This window comes from Polypterus senegalus, chromosome 3, assembly GCF_016835505.1.
Source record: "Polypterus senegalus isolate Bchr_013 chromosome 3, ASM1683550v1, whole genome shotgun sequence".
NCBI lineage: Eukaryota > Metazoa > Chordata > Cladistia > Polypteriformes > Polypteridae > Polypterus > Polypterus senegalus.
Window position 1 is genome coordinate 230971558 of NC_053156.1, and position 22819 is coordinate 230994376.

Here is a 22819-nt window from a genome sequence, read left to right on the forward strand (position 1 = left end):
AAGACACAGAGTCCCGCCCACCAACTCTAAGACCATGGGATACGCACGCATTTAGTGTATAAATGGATATAAATAATTGCATGTAAACGATTTGCCAAAATCTTTTGTATGTAAACGATACTGTTTAAAACGTTATTGTTTTTTTCATCAGAAAACCCAGTTTCCACGTCTACCTGTATTAGTTTAGATGGCACTTTTACCACTCGCAATAGGGCGGACGCGCTGACTTATCGTGTCGACTGGGCAACACAGTGAATGTGGCGTCTATCTATATACAGTATGTCTATGTTTTCTGTAGCCTGCTACAGGAAGGTACTCTCTTGACCATTGGCACTGGTTTTGCTCCTTGCTATTTTCGTTATGCTGCGCCAGTGGTTTCCTAAGCCTTTGTTATACTGAATTCCTTTCTCACCGTTTTCCGTTCCTATTCTTACACCGCCGTATGCTACGACAGGCTTCGGCTAGTATAAACTATGTTGTGGAAACTTTCATTCTTTCTTGTTAAGAATTTGATGAATGGTCTAACATGCCCATACACAGAAAAATCACTTTGGGATTATTGTCATCATCATGTTTTACAAAAGAATAATTAATGAAGATGCAGGTCAGCCAAATGTAATTTGCAAAAGGTTGGCAGAATGCTCAGTCCCCTGTGTTACATGGTGAATGGGATGCCATATCCATTTATTTTAATCAATACATATTTTTATTGATTCTGTGTAATCCAGCTCCTGTCCTGGTGGCATCAGATGTGTTATTGGAACCATCCACGGTTTAGGCACTGGTCCACTGCAAATGCCTTATCTGATTTGTGTAGTGAAAGCTTTCTTCTTTAAGGCTACAGTCTTTTTTCTTGGCACAAGGAATGGACTAGGGCCAGTAAAGTTTCTGCAGATGTTGTTCTCGAGTCCAAAATTGTGTCTTCACCTACATTACTCAACTATTTAGAACAGTTCAACATTTTAATTACACCAACCTTGAAATGGAAAAAAAAAGAAATGGGCATAAAAGTCATTCTGGGCATGTAACTATATACCAGGTCATAGACAGGCAGCAGAATAAAACTGATGCTTGCCAAAGACAGGAATTGTGTCAGCCTGGGTAGAGCAGGACAAGAAGATAAAATTAAGAGATCTCTCTTAGATTCAAAGGATGGAAAATTTTATTCAAATGCTTCTACATCTCCACAGCCCATTCAAAAATGTGTCTGCTGATGTGAAGGCTGATTTAAACAAATATAAGTATGCAGTGATTTAAGTCCTGTGTTTAGCAGACAGTGACTATGAAGAGTATTATAATTTGCAAATTATAACAAAAAGAATAAAGAATACCAGCTGGATTGGACATAACTGCTGAGTTCTGGGCACAGCCTATCTATATGTTGTTATTTTAGCCATCACTCCTATCATGGACACAAATGTCAGATTCAAATATACGTCACAAAAAAATTGGATTCAATCAGAAATGCCATGGTCAGCAGATAAAGAGGGTAGAAATTTACTTAAAAAATGTTTAAAAGTACCATAATGCATACAGTTATGGAGATGTGGGTTCAAATCCAGGTCTGTTTACTATCTATGAGGAGTTTGCATGTTCTCCTTATTTCTGACTTAACTTTTTCCCTGTTACTGTTGTTTCTTCTCATATTTCAGAGATGTGCAGATGAGGTTGACTACTAAGTGTAAAATGTCTTGGCATGACTGAGTGTGGAGGCAAACCCAAGTGTGCCCTGTGATGGACTGGCCTCCCATCTGTGACTAGTTCCTGCCAGGTGCAGGCAACTCTGTCAGGTTCTGATTCAGCAAAGCCCCCCATTGAAACTGGGATGAATAAATGGATGGATATTAATTCAGTGAAGTATTAGAGCAGGATAATCGATAAAGGAAATGAGATAACATAAAGGCCATTTATGAGATGAGATAACACCCTGAATTAACTGCAAAAAGTTTGCAGTGGGTGCCAGGTCAGATGTGAAGTTATAAATGACAGGAAATGCTTCATTAAAGTGAAGTCAGAATGGAAGAAAAATGGAAAGGACTACCAGGGAACAAAATGTCACGGACCTGCAGTTCTTTAACCAGAAAAAATCCACTTCAAAGAAACAATGTCCAAATAGGTCTTCTAGTCACAGTATACTGTATACATCATCAAAATAATGCCAACCTTCCGTGCAGATGAATGAAATAATTTTGGTATTGCACATCCCAAATCTGGTGTCCTTCTTTAGTGCTTGCTCCTTTTTGAGGTACAGGTAAACAATGGCTAAATCACTACACTCCAATTGGGTAATGGTCTAGTGGCTTGCCAACATGCCCAGACAAGACAAATATTTATGGCCAAAAACACATTGTACATTAGCCCCTTATCCCCTAAGGCAGGCGTTCCCAAACTTTTCTATGCCCCTTACCCCTGAAAAATGTTTGAATTACGTTCACACCCATACAAAAGTAATGACACATTTGAAGATGAAAAAGTATGATTTCTATTTTTGTGAACCACAAATTAAACCACATACAGTGCATCCGGAAAGTATTCACAACTCATCACTTTTTCCACCTTTTGTTATGTTACAGCCTTATTCCAAAAGGGATTAAATTAATTTTTTCCTCAGAATTCTACACACAACACCCCATAATGATAACGTGAAAAAAGTTTACTTGAGATTTTTGCAAATTTATTGAAAATAAAAAAATTGAGAAAGCACATGTACATAAGTATTCACAGCCTTTGCCATGAAGCTCAAAACTGAGCTCAGGTGCATCCTTTTTCCCCTGATCATCCTTGAGATGTTTCTGCAGCTTAATTGAAGTCCACCTGTGGTAAATTCAGTTGATTGGACATGATTTGGAAAGACACACACCTGTCTATTAAGGTCCTACAGTTGACAGTTCATGTCAAAGCACAAACCAAGCATGAAGTCAAAGGAATTGTCTGTAGACCTCCGAGACAGGATTGTCTCGAGGCACAAATCTGGGGAAGGTTACATAAAAAGTTCTGCTACTTTGAAGGTCCAATGAGCACAGTGGCTGCAATCATCTGTAAGTGGAAGAAGTTCGAAACCACTAGGACTCTTCCTATAGCTGGCCGGCCATCTAAACTGAGCGATCGGGGGAGAAGGGCCTTAGTCAGGGAGGTGACCAAGAACCCAATGGTCACTCTGTCAGAGCTCCAGAGGTCCTCTGTGGAGAAAGGAGAACCTTCCAGAAGGACAACCATCTCTGCAGCAATCCACCAATCAGGACTGTATGGTAGACTGGCCAGACGAAAACCACTCCTTAGTAAACGGCACATGGCAGCCCGCCTGGAATTTGCCAAAAGGCACCTGAAGGACTCTCAATCCATGAGAAACAAAATTCTCTAGTCTGCTGAGACAAAGATTGAACTCTTTGGTGTGAATGCCAGGCATGACGTTTGGAGGAAACCAGGCACCGCTCATCACCAGGCCAATACCATCCCTACAGTGAAGCATGGTGGTGGTAGCATCATGCTATGGGGATGTTTTTCAGCGGCAGTAACTGGGAGACTAGTCAGGATAAAGGAAAAGATAACTGCAGTAATGTACAGAGACATCCTGGATGAAAACGTGCTCCAAAGCGCTCTTGACCTCAGACTGGGGCGACAGTTCATCTTTCAGCAGAACAATGACCCTAAGCACACAGCCAAGATATCAAAGGAGTGGCTTTCTGGACAACTCTGTGAATGTCCTTGAGTGGCCCAGCCAGAGCCCAGACTCGAATCCGATTGAACATCTCTGGAGAGATCTTAAAATGGCTGTGCACCGACACTTCCCATCCAACCTGATGGAACTTGAGAGGTGCTGCAAAGAGGAATGGGCGAAACTGGCCAAGGATAGGTGTGCCAAGCTTGTGGCATCATATTCAAAAAGACTTGAGGCTGTTATTGCTGCCAAAGGTGCATCGACAAAGTATTGAGCAAAGGCTGTGAATACTTATGTACATGTGATTTCTCAGTTTTTTTTATTTTTAATAAATTTGCAAAAACCTCAAGTAAACTTTTTTCACGTTGTCATTATGGGGTGTTGTGTGTAGAATTCTGAGGAAAAAAATGAATTTAATCCCTTTTGGAATAAGGCTGTAACATAACAAAATGTGGAAAAAGTGATGCGCTGTGAATACTTTCCTGATGCACTGTACAGTACTGCAAGTGAACAAACTGAACTAAAAAAAATAAGTTTTTAACTCACTGCATAAAATTTAAACATAAATGTAGCAGTTTACCTTTAAATCTCAATCTTGTAAATGTGTTCCCTGTGAAGGTTAGACACTCAATTGACGATTCGGGGGTTGGGGTATCCCACAAAGCATCAAGCATTGCAACGAAACTCAAAAATGCCAATCAAATCTCCAAGTCAGTGATTCTTTATGATCAGGGCTTGGACAGGATTCATGGACTACCAAGCTTTGAGTTGGAATGGGAATTTGGAATAGCAGTTGAACTGATGTTACGGGATCATAGAGAAAAAGAATAAACCAGTTCTTATTACTGGTTTTCTAGGCCTCACCAGGCAGACAGGAAATTTATGAACTGTTAAGGTAAGCCCAGAGTGGCAGAAGTGTTGTGTTTTCTGTTTGGTTTGCACTTTGCTGGTTTTTGTGGGTCTTCTTTGCTTTGATTTTTTTATCTTATTAGTAAAGACCACCTCTTTTTTAACTTTGTGCTGCTTGCCAGTTCTTTCTTCAGGGATTTCTGCTTGAGAACAACTTTTATTATCTTCCAGAATGTTAAACACGTAAGGCTGAGAGTTATACCCCCGACAAGCAAAATTTAGTAAATACTTACATTTCCTAGTTTTGAAGATCCTAGATTACATATAAAGTGAGTATTTTAGATAAACCAAGAAGATTAAAAATAATAATTCATAAAAACAGAAAATGTCGAAGTGCAGAAGGGGAACATGTTTTCTGCAGGTCCATATGTCCCTGGTCTTATGTTGTTTGTTTATTTGTAAATTATTTTTGTTAATGAAAATGTTTTTTTCATTTGTTTTCTTTGATATATTTTTCTTCTATTTAAATTATCTTGTAATGATTCTATTTCCTTTTAATTATATTAATTTAGTTAATTACTTTCCCTTTCTTCTTTATGCTGAGCCTCACAGGGCTGTCACCTGAGCCTGTGTTTTTCAGGTTGTATAAGCTCCTGGTAGGCATTCAGTTATTCCCTATGTTAGTTGTGCTCATTTCTCAGCTTCTCTAAAATTTGGATTATCTGTTTGAAGGTTAGTTTGGTTTTGTTGCTGTACTTCTTGAAATGTTGCATTTCAGATTGGTAGACATTTTGTTTTGCTTGGCTTTAAGAATATTTTGGCTTATTTTGTATTTTGACCTGTATAATTGCTGGATTCTTTCCATGTTTTGGTGTTTTGGTATTTTGGTGTCTGTATTGCTTGCGTTTTTCTCTTTTTCAATGATCTTTATTTCATTTTTTTGTGTAAACAGTAATTAAACTAATTAAGCTAATCTCTTTTTGGGGGTCACTGTTCACCTTCCTGATATATAAACTTCAGATCACAACAGTAGAAATATAAGGTGTAAGGACACAGAAAGTAGCACACCAGGCATCCTGCCGGACACCATTATAGCCAGACAGGAAGTAATTGTAAATGAAGTTGCAGCAATTATTGTAGGAAAAATCAAGGCATGAAAAATAATTGGTGAAATGTAGATACAGCATTTATGCAGTTTTGTTTGGTTTTATAAGAATTGTATAACACATAATGACTTCACAAACACTAATGAGTGCCCAGTGCAGTGAGTGGATGTAATAACTGAAAGGATGGGAAATGCATTCTCTAATAGCATAATTCATCTTCCTGAAGGATCCTGGCACAGGCACAGGAGAAGATTATTTTTTTTTCCTTTCTGGATGGTTTCGATATATATGGTTCCTCCCATTAGGGCTGGCTGAGACCTCTTATATTTTTTAGTAGAGATTGACATTTTTGCCATAACATGATAAGCATAATTACAGGGCACAGAGCAAAAATCTCTAAGAGAAGTTAGGACTTACATTATTCTGCATCATCCCACACTTTCCAAATCATTTTGCTCCTAACAGTGTAGCTCCCGGGAAGATCTACAACTTGTTGTGTGGTTGGTGGCCTGCGTACCTTAAAGACCTCAAACTGGTCATCAACGGGAAACAGGTCAAGTGATAGGACTCAAGCTATGCACTATCCATTAGTTTTCTAAGGTGACGGGTTGAGAAGAGGATTAACAGTACGTTGTTACAGAAAATGAACGGGTGCTATTACAAATCAGCTTGGTCTGGGGAGCTTCCTCTTTGAGCATGTGAAAGTCTTTTGGAAGTTAGTCCACTGAAAAACTTGTTGAACAAAATGAAGTCCAGGATAAGGACCTGGAACATCCGGATGCTGCACAAGAGTTGTAAAACTTATGTGAGTAATGAAATGAAGAGATACAATTTCAAGATTCTCAGATTATGTGAAACAAGATCGTATGGAGCAGGCCAGACAAGACTCACAAGTGAAGACACAATCATCTACTTGGGACATAAAGATTTGAACTAAGTACACAAACAAGGATAAGTAGTAGTAGTCGTATTATTGTTACTTATATAGAATACAGTGTCATTCTTAAAACAATGTGTTAAAATTCATAATCAATACACTGTCTCATTCAAATTTTACAAACAGAAAGTACAAGTCAGCTTACTGGATGTACTCCACTCTCTAGTTTTCATACTACTTGTTCAAAGCAGTGCAGCATTTAACAACAGAAGCAGCCAAAGCATTATTGAAATGGGAATTAATCTCTTTAAGAATTTTATTAACAAGGTTTAGCTTCTTGGGACTCAAAATAACCCTCATCAATTGTTGTGCACTATCAAACTATGTTGATGAAAAAGGAAAAAGGTAAAGTCTACCATACTCTCCAAGCAGTTTTAGACAGAACACCTAGAAGAGACCTGAAAAGTTTTGTGGATGACATGCGTGCCAAAGTGTTAACAGACAACCTGGATAAAGAAGTCATCATGGGTAAACATGGCATTGTTATTACTAATGAAAACTGATAACCTTTACACAGTTTTGTGCTTTTAACAATCTGATCATCAGATGGATCATATTTCCCTACAAAATTATCCACAACCTCCAGATGGAAGAACTGAAAACCTGATAGACCACATCTTAGCCCGCATTTGAAAAAAAAAAAAAAAACCTAGTGGATATTAGGAAGTAGTAAGGTGTATCTGCAGCTTCTGATCACCATCTTGTCAGGTAATCTTGAAGATAAGACTAAGAGTGTTGAGAGAGCCAACAGCAAAACCTTCTCAAAAATACAATGTTGACTGAAAAAGTACAAAAAATATAGAAATAAAAGTAGAAAAATATAGTTCAGACTCTCCTGGATTTGTTAGAGGAAACAGTCATGGGATAATGGAAAAGTACTGTATTAGGAAGACATGGACATCCACATGTTGTAAAGTTCTAGGAAACAGGATGATGTACAATAAAAGATAGCTAAAAGCAGGAAAGACACCTGGGCCCTTCTCACCAATAGAACAGAGTGGAAGCAGGGTCTACAGGGGCAAATGGGCCTGCAAGCTCAATAGTGGGAAATTACCTTCTAAAACAAAAACAGCATCAGAGCAAATTAGAGTAACTTCTACACAACCTGGCTGAAGTGGCAGAAATAGCAACTGGGAAGAGTCATGAAAAATTATATAACAACAACATTTCAGGAAAGATTAACCTATCTAAACAAAGACAAAAAAGGTAGAACCATTACCAAGGAGGCCAGACAAAAGAACTTGATGGGCCCAGTATTTCAAGGAAGTGCTGAATATGGCCACTAATTACAACATCATACATATATATACAACTCCTAGAGATGAACAGTAACCCACAAACTTTCTAGAGGCTGAAATTTCTAGACCCTTTAAATTTTTAATGGGTGAAAGGGCATCAGGCCTGGATAGCATCCAAGCATCAACTGTGATGCTGCATCCTTTTCTGCTGAAAATATGGGAACAAGAGTAAGAGGCTGGAAAATGGAAAAAAATAGTACTGTATAAAACTTCCAAAGAAATTTGACCTTTCCCACTGTAGCAACTGGCAATAAATTATGCTATTGTCAATCAATACTAAAATCTTAACTGGAATCATGTTTAGCAGACTGAAAATTGCCTTAGACAAGAGGCTGCAGGAAGCCCAAGAAGGATCCCATTGAAATATATCATGCATTAATAACATAGCCACTTCAAGCATCAACATTCACTTGTCATTACTGTAGAATGTCAGCCTCCCATTTTATACAATATTCATTGATCTCAAAAAAGGTTATTGACAATGTGGATACAAAGGTTATCTGGAAACTAATGACCCACCCTGAAACTCCATCAAACTTCATAACTGTCATACAAAATCTGTACAATAGTAGTACATGCCATGTCATACACAATGGCATGCTCATACAACTATTCAGAGTACATACTCCAACTGAGATGACTTTGTTATTTTTGTCTGGAAAATGAGAAAGTCTACCCAGGATAGAAAAATGTTAGACTTTAGGAGCAGAATCCACAAACTCAGTCAACCAGGACATGTACAGCGCTGACATTTATACCATCATGTTAATTAGTTCATGTGCTGCACACTCCTGGCCGTCCCTCCCTCAAGAAATGACATAGCAACCATCAACAAATAACTCCCAGGCCTATTAGAAAAACAACATGGCGTCATGGGAGAACATTTTCAAAAAGTATTTTAGACTATTTGAAATATGAATATGAATGATGTATTCCTTGGTTTCTATAACCGCAGGAACAATAGGAAAAAAAATCAGTAGACCAAGGAACAGTTAAAAAAATGTAATCGCAATCCAGATAATAATACAAGCAGCTAGATTATATTGACTGTGCTAATGACACATGTCTCATCTCACCCAGACACTAAAATTGAATTTGATACTTGGTGGAAGAAAAAAACTGCCCGTAAATACACACTAAGAAAACAGACATAAGGCATTTCCCCACTGCAAGAACTTTGTTTTCAGGGACCAGTGAGTTCTTGAATGATGTAGGCCCTAGGCCACTTGTGGCGCCTAGCCACTTTCATGTTTCAGATTCCCACCTCACAACAGGAACTGTAAACTTTAAGTAAAATATGTGATGTGCAAAGACATAACATGATGCAGTGCAAAGTGATACATGTTTGGTAGTTCATAGAGGATACCCTCATCTTATTACTTTAAAGTGATTGTGACTTCACAGGGTAGATCATTGCTTCAATGCAGTGCATGAAATGGTGCAACATGGAGGTGGCTATGAAGAGTGATGTGATGCGCCATCTTCAGAGATATCTCTCTAAAGTTCAAACTAGTAACAAATTTGTAAGATGGCACCAGTGCTTGTAGTCAACCAATCCACAAAATTCATCGCCCAAGCCCCACCAACAGTAATTCCTGGTTAAACTAAAAACTAAAAATACATACAGTACCATGGAGTAGGAGGTAAAAAATGTAACAGGAACTAAAAATGGCCCAAATTCCTGAGGTGGGAATGCTACAAAAATTTCTGAATTTCTAAAAAGTCCCTGGTTTCTGAAAAGAGTTCCTGTGGTGGGAAAGTGCCTATAATGAAGACAGCTCAGAGGTGAAGGTATCAGGAAGAGACCGAAATATTTGTCTACCTGAGGTAAATTAAGAAATATGACATATCATCAAGACCAAATTGCCTATATTGAACTCTACAGCTCTCTCCAGTCTCCATCTTCAACACCAATGCCAAATCTGTCTTCTTGTATTGTTGTGAAACATGCAGAACAACAAAATTAAATGATAAACATCCCCCATGTTGTCACTTATAGCCCACATCTTGAAGCACTTCAAAAAATTATAAAAGAACTTCAGCCAATGCTAAATATGCTATGACAAAACCCTGAAAATGTATTTCCAGAACTCCCCTTTCTGACATACAGACAACCACCAAACCTGCAGCAACTAATTGTCTGAAGTTCCCTAATTGAACCAACAGAAAATGGTACATCTCCCTGCATAAAAAAAGATGTAAAATGTGTCCTTACATTTATGATACAGATTGTGTAGTTATACCACCCTGCTGACTAGAACATGATCCCTTTAATGTGGTCTACCTAATTCTCTGTATGAAATGTCCCAACACTGCACTTTATGTGGGAGAAACTAAACAAACACTCCACCAAAGAATGAACTTACACAGGTTCCTCATTAAGCATGCAAAAGAGATATTCCTGTTAAAGTCACAGTGCTCAGGGGTGGGGGTTGATTTGTTTACAATCCTATTCTTGTAAAATTGATCTATTTGTATGGAATGCTGTGTAATTTCAATAAAATTAATAAAAAAAATAAATACATGAATAAAAAAATAAAGTCACAGTGCTTATGGGCAACTTCAGAACATTGCAAGAGAGAAAAGAATGGGAAGTTAAACTCATGCTAAATAACAAAACATTACAACATGTTTTAAATAGAAACAAGAGTTTTATGTCCAGATATGCCGATCCGACTAATTTCAGTAATTTCTGTCCTATTTCTAATCTACCCTTTATTTCCAAAATTCTTGAAAAAATATTGGCTATTCAACATCATTCTCATTTATCTCAAAATAATCTGTATGAATAGTTCCAGTCTGGTTTTCGTCCCCTCCACAGTACAGAAATGGCACTTATAATAATGACTAATAACCCCCTTATGGCAGCAGATTCTGGTTTAATTACTATTCTCATCCTCCTTGATCTGAGTGCAGCCTTTGACACTATTTGTCACACTACTCTTCTCAATAGATTATCTTGGTATTAGTATTACCCACACTCCACTAGATTGGTTCAGATCCTACCTCTCAGGCCGCACTCAGTTTGTTCAGCTTAAAACTTTCACATACCCACCCACCGCTGTTACTTCAGGTTTGCCCTGGTTTTCTGTCCTGGGGCCCCTCCTTTTCATTTTTTACCTCCTTCCCCTTGGTAATATCATTCATAAATATAATATTAGCTTCCACAGTTATGCTAATGACACCCAGCTCTATCTCACTAGCAAACCTACTGCTTCCTTTCCACCCTCCTCACTTATTGATTGCATACCAATCAATTCTGGTTTTCTCCAAATTTTCTTAAATTAAATAGTGACAAAACTGAGGTTCTCCTCATTGGTACAAAATCAACATTATCCAAAACTGATCATTTTTTCATTTGTTATTGATAATTCCTCTGTCTCCTCTTCCCCACAGGTTACAAGTCTGGGTGTCATCCTTGACAGTACTTTATCCTTTCAGTCCCACATCAATAACATCTCCCGGTCTGCATATTTCCACTTGCATAACATTAATTGTATTCACTCCTCCCTCACTCCCCAAACCACTGCTATCCTTGTTCATAGCCTTGTCACTTCTCATCTGGATTATTGCAATTCTCTTTTCTTTGGTGTTTCTTGCAAATCTCTTTATAAGCTTCAACTGGTCCAGAATTCAGCTGCACACATCATTACTAGAACCCCTCTATTCACCATATCACTACAGTTTTGCAGCAGCTTCATTGGCTTCCAGTTCCGTTCCAAATTCAATTCAAAATTCTCCTACTAACTTTTAAGGCTATCCACAACCTTGCCCCTCCATATCTGTCTGACCTCTTCCATGTTGCCATTCCCGCCCGTACCCTTGGATCCTCTTCCTCCATCCACTTGACCTTTGTCCGTCTTACCACTATGGGGAGCAGAGCATTCAGTTGCTCTGCTCTCCAGCTCTGGAACTCACTACCACCTGAGCTTAGAAATATTGAATCATTTTCACTTTTCAAATCTAAACTTAAAACTCATTTGTTTAAGAGTGCTTTTTCTCTTTGATTACAATTGCTCTGTCTGATTTTAATTTTTGTATTTTACTTTTGTTTATAATCTGTGTTTTATCTATTGTTTCAGTATCCTTGAGTGTTTAGAAAGGCGCCTACAAATATATAATATGTATTATTATTATTAAATGAGGATTGTTTGCATCTCTCGGAATGACCCAGACAATGTGACTACAGATCCAGTTTGTATTGAAAAAATTACTTAGAAACTTCAAAAGACTTTGTTGAACAGTTATCTTATCCAAAGATCTTGACTACACATTGTTCTCCTCTGTTGCTAAATGAATCTTGGCCTGGAGAGGTCTATTAATTTTTACATCTAAGATGTCTCACTTAAAGGTTTTGCAATGCTGTATCTCGTGTCTATATAAACACAGGAAACTCCAATTTCTGTATTACATCTTGTCTGAAGGAGGGGCCTGAGTTGCTTTGAAAGCTTGCATATTGTAATCTTTTTAATTAGCCAATAAAAAGTGTCAATAGACTGACAATAGACAAATGACTGGCAACTGTCTTGAGAAACTTGTTTCATTTCGGCCATTTTTGAACCCAGTACTGAACTTTAGAAATGCCAGTAGCTTGCAAGTCTACTGAAAAGAACATGTTTCAGCTGTTCTTGTGCTATTACAAAGGTTTCTCCAATTAGTCATGTTTAAGGTAGTTAACCATTAGGACACTGAAGTTATGGCTGCTAAAAATGGGGCTCTGTGTTCATCTTTATATATAATACCCTACTGTGGCTGTTTGTTTCTTTGTCCAGGATTTTAAATGACCTTACGTACTAAGTAATTGTAACACAAAGACTGACTTAATTAAGCTTTAATGCAAAAAGATGCCAATGAAAGAAGAAAAGACGAAAGAAAAGAAGAAGCGGGCCACTAGAGTGGAGAATAGAAGAGCTGCTCAGGAAGCAGCAAGTGCATCAACCTCTGAGCAAACGAATGCTAAACATACAGAGAATGAGTATGAAAACTATAAGTCAAGTGTATTCACTGCACGTTATTGTGCAGTGCGCTATTAGTGGTATTTGATTAATACTGTACTTTAAAAATTACATATTTTAAGCAGCGCTATCCATTAGCAGTACTAGTAATGTCATGTCTGCATTTTTAAATCAGTTTAATGGTACTGTGATAAAAAATAAGGTTTAAATTTCTATCAACATGAATGTTTCTTGGGGCGTCCAAACATTTGACTGGTAGTGTAAGTCCCATAGAAGAATGCTGTCATGACCTTTCCCTAGGGAACCAAGAGTAATTACTAGCCAACTGAGGGGGTAGGGCTGGGGGTGATACTCTCTTATTAATGTACTGTATATATAAAAAAGTTGTTTATTTTGAATTATATATTATTTACAATCAACAGAAACTTAATTACAATAAAAAAGGGTTTGGGGCTTTTTTGAACTATATTACTATTCAGTTCAACTCATTCATATATTTTCAAACCTATTTGATCCAAATTAAGGTTGTGAGAGGCTGGAGAACAGCAGAACTGGGTGCAAGGCAGGATTCAACACTTAACCGTCCCAAGACCTTGGACCTGCTCTGTGGCAGCACTAACTCTGGCACCGTATTGCACCATCATATTTCCATCGACTCAACTCGATTCTGTTCAATTCCATTTATATTCTGTGTAGAATTGTTCACTGAGTACAGGTACACAACACTTACAGCTATAATAGTATAAACTAAATTATTAAATCATGCACAATCTATGTAAATAAACACACAAATGTTAAACACATAGCAAAACCAAAGAGATATCAATATTTAAAATAAAAAGGGAATAACAATATGAAGTCCCACGTACATTTTAACTGAGATGAAGCCAGATGTTTTATATCCAGGATTGTGCCACGCCTGTGGTGAAATGAATACCTAAGACAGTAAAGGAAATGTTACTCACCTCAGTACAATGCATTACAACACCTTGGCACTGGATCAAGCCTCACTGACTGCTCCTTATTGCTTAGCTTAGCCTCATGAAAATTACTCCTTTTTGATGAGGGTTTTGCATATAGAATAAATTTTTTCACTTTAGTGAAGCTATTTTGTCATTTTGTTAGCCACCTGTCACTTTGTGAATCTGCTCTTTTATTTTTTTTCAAATTCAGCTGATGACCTCACTGCACAATTAATACTATATTCAGGACATATTTTCCTTTTTTCTATATTTGTTTTCACAACTTCTTGGCCCTCAAAAAAAGTTGCCTGCTTGTTAAATGGCCTTCTTTGCCATTTGGGAAAGTGTAGATTTGCAGTTTTTTCTGTCTGTAAATGTGTTATATCACAACATACAGGAAAAGCACATTTGCATAGGTGCAGTACAGAAGGTGTAAGTTGCATGACTCACCGATACCGTTCTTATTTTAGAACTACACTCACCAGCTTATAATGCCACAGGGGCCTCTTGTTTGTAGAGATGGAAGCATAATTATTCATTTTTGAGTGCATATTATGTAATATTATATACTATATATGAAGTAGGCTGAATAGAAGAGCTAACTGCTGTGCTTGATTTTTGGTGGAGAAAAGTCACATTTTATTGGCTGAAAAATTATACCAGTACACATGTTGCAGGTTTTTGACCCCAGTGCGTGATGAAGAGGCCGAATCTCAGAGGAAGGCACGGTCAAGACAGGCTCGACAAACTCGGCGGTCAACACAGGTGAGCTCATTGCAAATCTAAAATTTACAGATTTACAATTTATTAATTAAACTAAGTTGCCACTGATTTGTGATAAGTGAAGGAGAGAGATGTGATAAGTGTGCCTCAAGGTGCTCATCTCCTACTTATAACAATAACCTGCATTGATGTATCAAGTTAAAATATTAGAATAAGAGTAATGTATATCGTATTCAGAATCTGCAACCAGCAGCTCAGTATCAGGTTTGAAGGTACATGTGGGCACAGAGTTACAGAAAATCAAGATTCTGAAATACCTCAGGGTTTTTCACTAATATACTGAGCTATTTAAAAAACCTCACCTTCCAGAAAATACAACCTTTGTGAGTGAGGTATGTAAGCACCCTGATTTGAAGCTTTTTATTCCCAGGAGGATAATTTGACTCTCATTCATTGTCTACACTTATTTCTATCTATCTATCTATCTATCTATCTATCTATCTATCTATCTATCTATCTATCTATCTATCTATCTATCTATCTATCTATCTATCTATCTATTAATGAGGGTCAGAGGTTGTTAGTACCACTCCAAGAAAAACTGGGCACAATTTTGGTAAAACCATTGCATAGTTCTTACAGCGTATAGCTTCCCATGCCATACAACTGATTGAATGCTACAGAGGGTGCAGCCATTCACACAACCATATACACTAATATGGAGCAAATTTAGAATTGCCAGTTAACCTAACCTACATGTCTTTAGAATGTAGGAGGAAAAGTCGATTACCCAGAGTTAAAGATCATGCTAACATGGAGGGAACATTCAAACTTTATACAGACAATGGGGCTCAGTATCTGAACCATAATCTCCACTGTTACTATAAAACATAACATTATAAAGCCCCTTATTCCAGTTTAGGGTTGCAGAAGCCTGGAGCTTATCCCAGTGGAACTTGGTGAAAGGTGAGAAACAACCCTGGGCAGGACACCCATTTACTGCCGAGCTCAATCATTCACTAAGCCACATACATTTATGTGAGTGAAGACAGAGTTTCTGATTATATGGAATTGCATGTCTTTTATGATGTGAGAAGAAAACAGAGTGAGAAAAAAAAACATTCATGGTAGTCAGTCATTTTCTAACCCGCTTAGTCCTGAACAGGGTCGCAGGGCACAAGCGGCAAGGCAGGAACAAACCCTGGACAGGGTGCCAGTCCATTGAAGGGCAAACACACACACCCCTACACACATCCCAATCACACCCATGCAACCTAATCACACAATAGGGAAAATTTCGGTGTACCAATTCAAACAACCTGCATGTGTTTAGACTGTGGGAGTAAACTGGAGTACCTAGAGGAAATCCATGCAGACACAAGGCGTACCTGCAAACTCCATGTAGGGAAGACCCGGGACGTGAACCCTTGTCAACTTACTGTAAGGCAGCAGCGCTACAGTGGTGCTTGAAAATTTGTGAGCAACTCTTTTTCTGAGGTCCTCAGAAATCTCCTTTGTTCATGCCATGATACACTTCCACAAACATGTGTTGTGAAGAGCAGACTTTGTTAGATCCCTGTTTTTTAAATAACACAGGGTGCCCACTCACACCTGATTGTCATTCCATTGATTGAAAACTATATTATATTATATAGTTTATATTATATTATATTATATTATATTATATTATATTATATTATATTATATTATATTATATTATATTATATTATGTGCAATGCAGAAACACTACTTAGTCTTTTTGGCTTACAGCTCCAGAAAACTGGGTTTAAATCCCACACAGTCACTGTTTATGTTTGCATGTTATATCTGTATTAGAATTCTTAACACTCAAGATTTGATAAATTAGGTTAACTGGTCATTCTAAATCAGTACTGTATGAATGAGTATTGGTGTGGAGACGTGTGTGTATGTCCTGCAGTGGACTAACAGTCTTCCCATGATTTCTAGGTAATCTTTGCCCTTCTTTTTAAGTGGGGAAAAAAAGGAATTGATGTGTTTTAGTATTACTATATTGATACTGTATAACAAATTTCTGAGAAGGCATTAAGACTATTTACAAGCAAAAATGATTGGTTTTGCTGAAATTAAGATGAAATTTGAAGTTAGCTGCGTTTCTGACATTATGAAATATTAAATTCTTCCTTGCATTGAACTATTTTCTTGCCCTGATCTTTACAGCAGAGGGTCTCAGAGAGCTTACACTAATCCCAGGAGCAAAGAGACCAAAGCAATTTGTCTAAAACTGTTCTCAGATATCCTTCCTGCTGAGATTTTTTTTCATCACCTCTTATTACCTGTTTTTGGCATAGGTATGTCAAATGGCTCCTATCTGTGAATGTTTTGAATCTCAGAAGGGACTGACACATCCAAACAAATCTGAGGAGCCATCAAGAAGCAAATAGTTTTCTGATTAGGTGCTTTTACAGAACCCTAGCTCGCTCCATCTACCTGAATACAATCTTCCAGCATCAGTTATCACTATACCAAGGAGCTGGTTGATATCATATTGTACAATTTACAATTTACACCATATGCTGTAACTTATCATGCCGTACAACTGACTGACAACATACAGGTTTGCTTCACCCTTGGCTCTTGATTTATTCATTCTGTACTTCTATTTGAAGTTGATATGTGTCCATAGCTTACCACATATACAGTAGATTTAAATCTTTTCCATGTTTGGAATCTGCCCCTTGACCCAAAAAGGAAACAGAAGCTATACAAAATGAATGAATGGGCAGTTCCAGTGATGAATGGTTTTAATGGATTTGCATGTTTAAATTTTTAATCACCCTCTTTAGACATTGACATAAAAGCCACATTTGCTAAACTGCGAGATGCTGTGAGACGCTGTTAAAGGTCAGTCTGTCTGGCCTTAAGTCAGCGCCTCACAGGCATAGTACTCCACACAATTTTTTGTCTTCAGCTTTTTATCGTTCATAAGGTTTATATATACACATATCATACTATATACCTTACTTGAACTATGTACTAATGTCAATAATCCTCATTGTAGGGTGTCACACTGGCAGATCTCAAGGAGGCTGAAAAGATGTTTGGCCAATCGCAGCCAGAGAAGAACACAACTGAGACCGAAAGATGGGAGGGGGGCAAGACAGCAGGGAGGACAGAAGAAGGAGACAGGCCAGAGGCAAAGTCGTTGCTGGGTCTGCCCAGAAATCCAGAGGAGAACAGACCCTGGCGAACACGAAGTCACAGTCAGGAGGATGTAAGTGAACGTTGTTGTGTCACCAATTTGTTTCTGATCTAAGCAAATAAAAACAAATGTTAATTTAAATAGAACCTTTATATAATGAACACCACATTAAGGACAGATATATAGTAAAATTGTTTACATGTATTTTTGTAGGCAGGTTAAATAACTTGTTCAGGGACACATGGCGGGTTAGCTACAGGAATTAATACAGCAATATTATTATTCTGCCAAGCTACCCTTTTTGCTCTTAATTCCTTAACCACTCAAAGAAAATGTAAAGATAAACCTTCAGCCAGGGCAGGATAGTTCACTCCTCTCACTCTTTCAAGGAGTATGCTTGATCAGTCAGCTTTACTACTGCCTTGTAATTCTAAAGTTTTTATCTAGATATGCCATACATGTTTTACATTTTGTATCATGTTATTGTATTTCAGTAATGATGGTTAGTACTAGTTAGTAATAGAAACAACTGTTATTATTAATATTATTAATATTATAATTATAAATTATTAATAATATCAGTATTATTCCTTTACCAAATAATTGCATAAGATAATGATACATTATGATTGTGACCATATATTTTTTACGACTTAAAGCACAGGCAGTATCTCATAATGACTTGGTGGTGTGGCTGTCTAAAGTCCCATGTGCACATTACTGTCACAGAGCAATTCTTACTTGTGTGTGCTACTCAACATGCAGCACATTGTCATTCTTCTACACAAAGTGCTTGAACCGACACAGTGAAGAACTAAGATTACTGGAACTTTTGCAATAGTAAAGTTTTTGCTTTGATCTTCTGATTTTTGTAACAACTTAGGAGAGTTTCACCACAAGGAAAGTAGTAAGCAGCTCATTCCTCTGCCACCTGATGAATCATTAAAATACAAACACTTCTGAGGAGGTTAAAAATGAGCATAGAACAATATAATTGTATTTTCCATAGCATTCAAATAGCAGATCTTCATGTTTCTGTTTAATCTCTTCCACCAGTTGTGTTATCCACGACAGAGGTTTGGATCCCAAGCTGAGAACCCATCCCCTACTTCTGCCAACTGTTTCCTGTTTCCCAATTCATCGCTGACCAGCCGGCTACCTACCAGGATATCAAGCAAAGACAGCAACAGAAACGGTGCTTCCTTCATTCTTATTGGTGAACTGCATTTAGAAAAAAGTTTGGCAGAATTTTCAATGTGAGCCATAAGATATGAAGAGAAAGTTAGCGCTACAATAGAGGATTAGGTGCTTGATTTAAAGTTCCAGGAAAGCACATGTCATTGTGCTGAATAATGACACGTGACAAACTGGGTTTGGAGCTTACTGCATCTCCAACAGCCCTTTAACATTCCATAATGCAATCAGATTCTCTTTTAGTCCCTTTTCTCGGTAAAGCACAGGCCAAAGAGTTTCAACTTTACAGCTCTGCTCTGCTCCATTCAGGCTGTGCAGCTGTGATATTAAATTTCAAAGGGACAGGTGTGCCCGATTAGTTTCCAGTGTGCTGCCATCTCTGCTCGTTTTGTGTCAAACACGAACCTTTACATTTCTGTAACCTCTGAATCAGACATAACAGCTCTGATTAGTATCCAGTTTCTGTGGAAAAACCTTACCTCGTACAAAGATCTTTACTCAAATGGTTCGCAAAAAAAATAAATAAATACTTGCATGGACCTCAGTGTATTGTATATTGTATTATTTAGAATGTGCAATACTATTCATTAAATAGCTTCTAATTAATACTCTGTTACTGTTTAGACTTGAGTGCTTAATAAACAGACCGGCTGTGTGTCCATTTGCTGAACTCACTTAAGCCGCTTTCAACAATTATTACTAAGAATTTAAATCTTTCTTCATTAATACACTTAAATTCTATTCAGTTCACCTTATACACTGCCTATAAAAATATTCATCCCCTTGGAAGTTTTCACATTTAATTGTTAAGGTAAAAATAGAATTACATTTTTGAAACTGTACAAAAGAAAACGACTCATTAATGTAAAGGTTGAAAACAGATCTCTGCAAACTGATCTAAATTAATTACAAATGTAAAGCACAAAATAATTACCACCTTTAATATGGCACACCTAAATCATCTCTTTTTCAACCATTTAGTTTTAGAAGTCACCTAACTTTAGAAGTCACTGCTGCTGGAGTATGTGAATTTCCCCTTGGGATTAATAAAGTATCTATCTATCTATCTATCTATCTATCTATCTATCTATCTATCTATCTATCTATCTATCTATCTATCTATCTATCTATCTATCTATCTATCTAATTAGTTAAATGGAAATCACCTTTCTGTGGTTTAAGGGTTTCTATGATTTTACTATAAATGCACCTTATCTAGTACCATGGCCTAACCTTCATAATGAAGGAAAGAAAATGACACATCAACAATTACATATTCCAAGCAACTCTGCAAAAAGGTGACTGAAAAGCATGGGAGTCAAAAATGCATCTATTACTTCATTTACTATTATGTAACAAGACATTAACAAAAACTTTTTTGGGTCTTCATAACACTTACAAAGCATCAGTAAAGTGTTTGTTCATCTCGGCAATGTGACCTACTAAAAAAACTTCACTTTCTGAGTGTACTAAGATGGTTTAACTGAGACACGTTTCTCTTGATATTACTTATTTAGTACAAGACATGTGAATCCTTCATATTAACAAGTCATTTTACCATCATGTCAATATGCTACACTGCACTGTGATGGATAACATGTCTACTGAGGTTTTATAAGTGCAATGAACACCAAAAGAAGCCTTTGTTAAAGGCTTGTTGTTTTAAATAAGTAATAGATGCATTTTTGCAGTACCTAGACTAAAATGTTACCAGAACAGGTTAAGGGGTTGCTTTGATCTTTTGATTTTTATAACAACTTAGGATAGTTTTATTATGAAGAAAGTATTAAGCAGCTCAAACCAATAAGCTCAATGATCTAAAGCGTTGGAGATCCCTTGGATCCTAGGCACATAAGTCATTAAGAAATGGAAAAAGTATGGCACAGGTGTAAATCTGCCTAGATAAGGCTATCCATAAAAATATGAGTGATCGTGCAAGAGGATGACTGGAGAAGAAAGCCACAAAGAGACCTATGAAAACTTCAAATAAGTTACAAGTTACAATAGTTAAGAGTGGAGGGACTGTGTATACAACAGCTGCTGCCCAGGGGCTTCGCCAGTAACAGCTTTATGGTCGAGTGGTAGAGAGACAAAAGTAGACATGACATCTCACCTAGAGTCTGTCAGAATGAAATGGGAGACTGTGAAGTCAGTTGGTAGAAGATTCTAAGGTAAAATTGACCTTCTGGCCATCAGAGTAAATGCCTTGTTTGATGTTAGCCAAACACTGCACGTTATCCAAAATACACAATCCCCACCATGAAGCATAATGGTGGCAGCATCACGCTGTGTGGATGCTTCTCTGCAGCAAGCCTCGGAAGGCTTGTGAGAGTAATGGGTGAACCCTCTATAAGAAACAATGACAAAGAGAAAATCCTGGAGGAAAACCTGAACTTTACAAAAAACCTGCGCCTTGGAAGAAGATTTGTTTGCCAGCAAGACAACGACCCCAAGCACAACACCAACGATACACAGGGATGAAAAATAGCAATGTTAATGTATTGAAGTGACAGAGTCAGAGTCTAGCTATCAATCCAATTGAGAATTTGGGGCTGGACTTGAAAAAAGCTGCTCACTCACGATCCCCATGCAACCTGACAGAGCTTGAGTGGTTTTGCAAAGAGGAATGGAGAATAATTGAATTGCCCAGATGTGCAAAGCTGAGATCTGTACACATAGAATCAAGGCTGTCATGGCTGGCAAAGGAGCAACTACTAAATACTGCCTTTAAGGGGTGAATACTTATGTGGTCAATTATGTTATGCTTTATGTTTATAATTATTTAAGATCTCTTTGCAGAGGTCTGTTTTCACTATGACATTAAAGAGTCTTTTTCTGTTTACTTCAGTGCCAGAAAATCCACTGTGATGTAAAGTTGTAGAACAATAAAATGTGAAAACTTTCAAGCGGGTGAATACTTTTTATAGACACTGTAATTCCATTTACAGAAACAATACTTTTAAAACATTTACAACCTTAAATAATTCTTGATTCACTGCCGTACCCAGTTAACATTGGGCACCAGAGTCGCTCACTGCTCAGCCCACTTACACAAAAATCCACAAGGGCCAGGTTAGAAATATCATATAACATAACACAAATCACAAAATATTATTTTGGTGTTTAGGGAGATGTCAATGACAAAAATTAAAACTTGACTTAAATTATTTATTTTACAAAAATTACATAAAAAATATATTGCTTAAACAAAGTTTATTGATTTCTCTTTTTCTTTCTTAGGTCAAACCTCTGAACGGAAAAATGATGGAGAGATTGGTAAGGAGCACTCAGATTTTCTGCAGTCTTTACGAGAAAGACGGCAAGCCAGAGAGCAAAACCTCACATCCCGGAACCGAGAGGTAAAAATCCAGCTATGAGTGTAAAATGATATACTAGTACATAGAAATAGCTGTCATTAAGAGATAGAATCAAGGTTCAAGCAAATTCACGACTGGTACTATGTAGCTTTGCTGATACCATTTATAAATTACTTTAGTGGAAACCTCTCACTTTATTTTATTTTGTTTTATTTTAATATATTTTTAATTTAAAAGATGTACATTGAGTGCAAATGTATACTGTCATTAGGTAAGTGGAGCACAAGGAAGTGAAATTCTATAATTAATGCAATTGATACTTCATTTTTTTATTTATATGTCTCTGCCAAGAAGGTTTAATGGAAGGCTTAGTTGACTTTTGGGCTGGAAAGTCTGTTACATCAGATAAATTGGTTGTTGAGTACATTTTAAATTCTAGATTAAAACGTTTTCATTATTTAAGGAATTCATTCATTCATAACCCTTTATAGTTTTGCTTCAATTAGGTTCTAGAATTAATTACTGCATAAATATTATGTCAATTAAAAAATCAGTTGAAATGTGTCACTTGGCAGATCACCTTGCCCTAAAGGCCAGTAGCAAGATGTCTGTTCCTCACTGTTGTGTTACTGGTGCAGG

At 37.3% G+C, this 22819-nt stretch overlaps 1 protein-coding gene across 4 annotated transcripts in view; it reads left to right on the plus strand.

The window, feature by feature from the left end:
- The window catches only part of LOC120525962 (protein phosphatase 1 regulatory subunit 12B), a 141321-nt gene that overhangs the window by 19322 nt on the left and 99180 nt on the right, over positions 1 to 22819 (plus strand). For all 4 annotated transcript variants that reach the window (XR_005633050.1, XM_039748710.1, XM_039748711.1 and 1 more), the window contains exons 2-5: positions 14443 to 14530; positions 17529 to 17741; positions 18726 to 18864; positions 22104 to 22222. Coding sequence is in view for 3 of the 4 variants with exons in the window: in XM_039748710.1 (XP_039604644.1) it covers positions 14443 to 14530; positions 17529 to 17741; positions 18726 to 18864; positions 22104 to 22222 (559 nt within the window). In the remaining variant the exon portion in view is untranslated. The remainder of the gene's footprint in view (positions 1 to 14442; positions 14531 to 17528; positions 17742 to 18725; positions 18865 to 22103; positions 22223 to 22819) is intronic.